Genomic DNA, 6,347 nt, shown 5'->3' on the forward strand with positions numbered 1-6,347 from the left:
TTGAACTGTTCGTGACATAATATATTTAATACAAATATTTATAAAGCTTCAGTTTACTAAATAAAATTATTGTAAATTAACTTTAGAATTGTATCGTGATTTCGCTTTGTTCAGCTTATCATATTCTTGTGCTCGATTGTACAACAGTACTCCTATTATCACTAAGGACGTTCCAATAGCTGATAAACCAGTTACTGGATTATTAAATAGTAAAACGGAGAACCATATCAATGAAGCTCTCTTCGCTGTATTAACGACGCTGCAATAAAGAACGATATTTTTAACGAACAACTATTAAAACATCCATTATTGATTACTTCGTAAATTGTGAAAAAGCATAAAACACGTAATACCTGTGCGTCACAGGGCTAATGTAATCCATAAGTACATATGCGGTGATGCTTTGAAAATGAAAGAACACTCCGTTGAGAAGAAAGGCTGTGAATAATTTAAAACTTAAAGAATGTTCAAGTGCTGGCAAATCTACAAACAATATTAACACTGGTATTTGTACCACAATTGATGCTAGACTAGTATAAAATTGCAGCTCTGCAGGCCTGTAATTCAACACATGGACATTGAAGAATGAGTAAGACATTTCAATAAAACTTATATACAATACTTACGTATATCTAAAATTATCACCACTGATTAACATTTTAGAATAAACATTTTGCAAACATTCTGTTACGTTTGTAGCCATAGCAGCAATGAATCCTCTCAGGTCGAAGCTAATTTCATTTATTGAACATAAAGCTAGCCCGACCATTACAGGTACTAAAGATAAATTTACGTACAACCCTGTGTGCTCTCCTACAAACAATAGATTAGAATTGTTATGTTAATATAGTACAATTCGTAATTGTAGATTATGATACGCATTGATTCATACCTAATAAATATCTGCTGATAAGGACGGTAAAAAGGGGTGCACTGCTTTTAATCGTTTCTGTAAAACTCACAGCTACATAATTGAGTGATACTAAACCTAGTACTACTGTTGTAAATCTTGTACATCCTACCAAAGTCATATGTTTGTAAAAACCTGCTGGTCTCACTAATCTGGGACGTGCTTTATACATTCCACAAGGAATATACATTTGAATAAATCCACAAACTGTAGTCATTAACATTTGACTAGCACCTGTTTACAGAATAGAATAAATAATTCTAAACATTGAAGCAATAAGCCGGCAATAAATATTTCGCATTTGTTTAGCTGTTGATTACAAATTTATTTACCCAAAATTGTAGGATTACCCTCCATATAAGATAATATGTATTTATTAAAAAATAAAGTGCATCCGCTGATGATGTACCATAATACTAAAAATAACATAGCTCTGGGATAAAGCAATCCACCCATTGATTCAGTTGTCATTGTCGTTTCCTCGTGTTTCTTAATATCCCCTTCATGTGGCTTAGTTTGATTATCATGTATCAATGGTTGTTCCGTATCGCGAGGTATTAGCGTGTAATTTATACGAACGGAATGATTTTCCATTACATACAGCTTATTTTCTAATAAGATACTTAGAACATAACGCGCAATTTGACAGGTGATATCTTGCCGGTGAGATCACATCTTCAGTTACATTTGATTAAGTCGTAACTGGTCGTAGTACGATGTAGACGTTTGTTATTCTTTCGAAGTAGGTTATGTCTTACTGATTTCGATTTGCATTGAACATTTTATATATTATGTAACATAAAAATGCTACTGTATTAGATATAATACCGTTACTATTTTTTGAGAATAGTTATATTAGAACAATCGAATTTTCTTACAAATTTTTTACAAACTTTACCATGTACGTGTCTGTGTACTCACTACATATAATGTTCCTCGCATCCTACAACTACATTCGATTTAAACTATTTAAATATTATATAAGTAAAGTGAACATTTTAATTTATTCCGCACACATATTTCTGTATATCTTTATGCAACGTATCTTAAAAAGAATTGAAATATATGAACATTTTAAGTAGCTGTTCTTAATTACATTATTGAAGTCATGCGTGAAATAGTATAAGTAAAATTGCAGTAGTTTATTGGGAAACGTATATTTTGTGCAAATATTATACAAAACTAGAATAGCATTTTGTAACATGTAATAGTATTTTTTTCTTCCAATCCCACCTCTACCATTCTACATCGAACCTGTCTCGACTATTCATCATTCCAGGATCAGTATCCCAAATTCACATCCCCGAGAGACGTAATAATACTGTATTACTTTACAGTTCACTAGACGGAGTAACTTTTTGTACATCCTCTGTACAACAAAACTTCTTAGAGAAATCTTTATGTACCAACAACGCAACATTCCTTCCACCTATTGCACTCATCTCCATCGCGCTAGCGGTCCATTCGATAGCATTGACATGATAAAGCGCATTATGTAATTTGAATTGCGCCTCGTCAGCTCTCGTCGAGTATTCAGGATAAGCTTTCCAAGCGACCTGTTTCATTTTCTGGACCTAAATAACGTCACACATTTTAAATTTTAATCGCATATTACAATTTATAAAAGTATTGTAAAATGGTCTTACGTTCGTAAACATGTCATTTACAGTTGCTGAATTTAAAGGTTCGTTACTGAACACTTTCCAAACTTTGCTGTTTTTCATAGTACCTTCTACTGAATTCAGTCTCCCTAAAGAGCTGATTATCGTTTTATTAGGATCACAACTCAAAATAACATCTAATTCCTCTTGTAGACCGAAATAATGTGGCTTTAAATCTCCTTCGACAAACGTAGCTATGGTCTCATGGTATTTTTCCAAATTATAAAAATCGTTTTTTGGAAAACCTTCAAAAGTTATAGGATACGGTTGATCGTGCGTAAGAGGAGTCGCCAGAATTACAACGTCGTACATTGCCTTCATGATAATTTTGCTGTCTGAAATAGAAATTAGTGATTAAGCATGTAGTTACAATTAGGTGCATGATCATATTATACCTTCATTATGATAATGCACTTCGTATAGGCTTCTACTACTATTTGTCGGTATATTAACAATTTTAATTACACGCGACGGAACGACATTTACGTACTTATTTCTGTATATTAAATGTTCAGGTACCTAAAACAGATACATATATATTATTGAATTAAAAGCACACCTATAAAATTTAATGAAAGACTGACCTTTTTATTTCCTCCTTTAACAGACCACAAGTGCGAACCGACACCAGCTAAAGATACAAAGCCGACAAAGCTGTGAACATTTGTATCTTGCCCATAGTTTACTACCAGAGACGTTTTAACAATTTCGTCGATTACTTTCTCTGAGTAACCCAAATTCAGGAGTTCAGTTTTAATAGACGTTTCTAATAATTGTGGAAATTTAATATTCATTGCTGATAATAAACTGCTGATGTTCGTGTAAGCATTTCCAGTATCTTGTAGGTGGTATATATTCTCAAAGGAACTCACTATGGAAGCTACATGTCTGTTTGTATTTAATTATGTTAATATCACATAAATGTAATGCCCTTTGGTACATAATTTTGTTAAAGTATATAAAAATACCTGTTGAGACTAAATGGTTGTATACCGTATCTATAAATTAATTTAGACAACGACAGTAATTCCCATCTGCTCTCTTCAAATACAATTTCATCACCATTCCATATGCTTGCTATTTGGTCAGTGGATGGTCTGTGCTCCAAACCTACCAAAGTATAAGTTGACAATTGAAATATTTATGGAAACGTAAATGTACAATAAAAATAAGTAAATATTATATGCAGTACCAAGCAGCTTGACAAATTCTTGCATATATTTATTCTGTGGATGTATTATTGAACCTCCAGCCTCGAATTCATTATTATCAACTTCTACCGTAGCCAAACGGCCGCCAATGGTTTTAGCTTCGTACAAATCGATGTTAAGATTATTATTAAATAATTCAGTAAGAAAATGAGAACACGATGCACCACCAATACCACCGCCAATAATCGCTACAAAAGAAAAACATAGATTAAGAATTATTTCTATATCGAGGATTTAGAGTTCTTATACTCACCTATGTTTGGTTTGAAATTTTCAAAACAAATTCCATTGTGAACAGTTAAAAGAAACAAGAAAATTATGCGTAAAGCCATTGCATTATTTAACTTATTTCATCTATTAATTATATTCATCAAAATTGCTTTGATCATCATTTGTTGCTTTGTTAAACTCAATTGCACTTGCAGTCTTCAATTCAAGAAAAAAAATTTCCTCTTTGTCTCAAGTACACAGTAAACAGTTTATGCGGGCAGACTGGCAGCAGCTGTGTCGCACTCGCACTATAATGTTGCCGCACCGCATGTTGCCAGAAGAATGTTTCGACGTGGTTTCGACTAACCTCTACATTGAAATATTCTTTCCATTTGTATGAAATTGAACTAACAATGACTAAAAAAGGATTGAAACGTAAACAAATTGACGGTCCTGATAAGGAAAATGTATCGAATGCGGAAGTTTTGCCAGCGACAAGAATATCAGACGAGCCACCACAGAAGAAGGTTTGAAAATTGTTCTCATTCCTTTTGAAAGGTTTAGAGTTTGCAATATCCTAACGCAAATTTAACATTTTCATTTTATAATTCAGGTGAAATGGATCAATAAACAAAGAGTGCTAGTTTTTGCTACGCGGGGAATCAGTTATAGACATCGTCACCTTATGGATGACATAAAAACTCTCATGCCTCATCATCGGCCAGAGTCTAAAATGGAACGTACTAAAAACTTGCAAGTGATAAATGAAATGTGTGAAATGAAGAATTGTAACAAAACTATATTATTTGAAGGCAGAAGGAAGAAGGATCTGTACTTATGGTTCTCTAATGTAGCTACAGGACCATGTGCAAAATTTCTTGTTGAAAACAGTACGTATTCTAATTCATAATCCCAAATTTTGTTAGTATTAAATAATAATGCAGATAAATGAAATGATTTCGTTACAGTTTACACAATGGCTGAATTAAAGATGACTGGAAATTGTTTAAAAGGATCTAGGCCTATGTTATCGTTTGATGAGAACTTCAATACAAAACCACATTACAGTCTTCTAAAAGAGTTGTTCGTTCAAATCTTTGGGGTTCCAAATCATCATCCCAAGAGTCAACCATTCTTTGACCATGTATATACATTTTCTATACTAGATAATAGAATATGGTTTAGGAATTTCCAAATTTTGACGGAGGATGGTGGTTTGGCCGAAATAGGTCCAAGATTTGTATTAAATCCAATAAAAATATTTGCTGATAGCTTTGGTGGTGAAGTTCTCTGGGATAATCCAACTTATATCTCCCCTGCCAAGGTATATAAACCTGAATTTTTGTTAGATCTCTATATATATATATATATAATAGAACTAAGACTGTAATATTGATGAATTATAATTTGTTCATGTACAGTTTCGACAATCTTTAAACAAAAAAGCTGCTGGTAAATATATAAACAAGGTGGAGCAGAAAATGGCACAAGAAATTAACAAACCAAAAGAATCATACGCATTGAATCCATTGGATGAAATATTTAAAGGTGATCCATTAGAGAAAGCATTAGAATTACGAGAGGAGGAAGAAAAGGAGTCACAGGAAAATCAGCAACAGAATAATAAAATAAATATGAAGAAGAGTGTGAAAAAACGAGTAGGAAAGAAAATGACAAAGGCTACTTTGAAAAAGAAATTAAAGAAATGATGTTACAAAAATTATATGTAATGTTAATAAAGTTTCTATTAATTATTTCCTACGAATATATTTTTATTCTTTTTCATTAAGACACAATGTAATTTATATACTTCGTAAAGATGAAATTGGAAGGAGTGAAAATTTACATTGTAATACATTTAAAAATGGACGTCTTTCATATAAGCTTGTATACCATATGTGCATATGTGGTTTACAAATCAAGTATAAGTGCAATAACGATTTATTCCGTTCAATAAAAGTAATTGCGCTAAACGAATTCATACACTGACTGTGTCTCGTCCATAATTTAACTTGAGAAAAGAAATGTTATTGCACTTGTCAAATATAAGAATAGGCGTATGATTAACATTATGTTTTCAGTAATGAAAACGACGTTACATACTATAATGTCCCTGTGTGATACACATTATAATATGTAACGTTATACAAAATATACAAGTAAATTTATACTATCTGACAACAGTATATAAAGTTATTCACAGTTCTTTAGCGTTATAATACGCTGGCACACATTTGTACTTAAATTAATTATATTAAAGCACATTTTATAGCAGGATATTTCTTACATAATGTACCTCCATATCTTTTGTTGCAAAAGCGAGTTGCCTTAAATATACATAATGCGATTACAGAA

The 6,347-nt window shown here is 32.2% G+C and overlaps 3 protein-coding genes across 3 annotated transcripts; 1 reads left to right on the top strand and 2 right to left on the bottom strand.

The window, feature by feature from the left end:
* Window positions 1-6: 6 nt before the first annotated feature.
* LOC108626449 (solute carrier family 35 member E2) lies at window positions 7-1,950 on the bottom strand. The gene is made up of 5 exons (XM_018027109.2): window positions 1,243-1,950; window positions 893-1,144; window positions 627-813; window positions 354-557; window positions 7-259 (listed from the first exon to the last, which is right to left on the bottom strand). The coding sequence occupies exons 1-5, from the start codon at window positions 1,502-1,504 to the stop codon at window positions 67-69; spliced, it is 1,098 nt and encodes a 365-aa protein (XP_017882598.1). The 5' UTR covers window positions 1,505-1,950; the 3' UTR covers window positions 7-66.
* A 101-nt stretch (window positions 1,951-2,051) lies between these two features.
* On the bottom strand, window positions 2,052-4,191 carry LOC108626446 (prenylcysteine oxidase). Its single transcript, XM_018027106.2, has 7 exons — window positions 4,036-4,191; window positions 3,764-3,970; window positions 3,540-3,681; window positions 3,156-3,459; window positions 2,967-3,090; window positions 2,557-2,906; window positions 2,052-2,484 (listed from the first exon to the last, which is right to left on the bottom strand). Exons 1-7 carry the CDS (start codon window positions 4,112-4,114, stop codon window positions 2,242-2,244), a joined length of 1,449 nt encoding a protein of 482 aa, XP_017882595.1. The 5' UTR covers window positions 4,115-4,191; the 3' UTR covers window positions 2,052-2,241.
* Window positions 4,192-4,382: 191 nt separating this feature from the next.
* Window positions 4,383-5,748, top strand: LOC108626409 (ribosome biogenesis protein BRX1 homolog). The gene is made up of 4 exons (XM_018027056.2): window positions 4,383-4,519; window positions 4,606-4,882; window positions 4,961-5,316; window positions 5,414-5,748. Exons 1-4 carry the CDS (start codon window positions 4,406-4,408, stop codon window positions 5,699-5,701), a joined length of 1,035 nt encoding a protein of 344 aa, XP_017882545.1. The 5' UTR covers window positions 4,383-4,405; the 3' UTR covers window positions 5,702-5,748.
* Window positions 5,749-6,347: the final 599 nt, after the last annotated feature.

Source organism: Ceratina calcarata, unplaced genomic scaffold (assembly GCF_001652005.2).
Source record: "Ceratina calcarata isolate Rehan_Ccalc_2016 unplaced genomic scaffold, ASM165200v1 scaffold40.2, whole genome shotgun sequence".
NCBI classification, from domain to species: Eukaryota; Metazoa; Arthropoda; class Insecta; order Hymenoptera; family Apidae; genus Ceratina; species Ceratina calcarata.

Coding starts and splice junctions, on each gene's coding strand:
- LOC108626409 (XM_018027056.2), top strand. CDS start 4,406: ATGACTAAAAAAGGATTGAAACGTAAACAAATTGACGGTCCTGATAAG. Junction 4,520..4,605: donor ACGAGCCACCACAGAAGAAG/GTTTGAAAATTG, acceptor TTTATAATTCAG/GTGAAATGGATCAATAAACA. Junction 4,883..4,960: donor AAAATTTCTTGTTGAAAACA/GTACGTATTCTA, acceptor ATTTCGTTACAG/TTTACACAATGGCTGAATTA.
- LOC108626446 (XM_018027106.2), bottom strand. CDS start 4,114: ATGGCTTTACGCATAATTTTCTTGTTTCTTTTAACTGTTCACAATGGA. Junction 3,682..3,763: donor AGAATTTGTCAAGCTGCTTG/GTACTGCATATA, acceptor ATACTTTGGTAG/GTTTGGAGCACAGACCATCC. Junction 2,485..2,556: donor TAAATGACATGTTTACGAAC/GTAAGACCATTT, acceptor GACGTTATTTAG/GTCCAGAAAATGAAACAGGT.
- LOC108626449 (XM_018027109.2), bottom strand. CDS start 1,504: ATGGAAAATCATTCCGTTCGTATAAATTACACGCTAATACCTCGCGAT. Junction 1,145..1,242: donor GGGTAATCCTACAATTTTGG/GTAAATAAATTT, acceptor TTCTGTAAACAG/GTGCTAGTCAAATGTTAATG. Junction 558..626: donor GGTGATAATTTTAGATATAC/GTAAGTATTGTA, acceptor GTTGAATTACAG/GCCTGCAGAGCTGCAATTTT.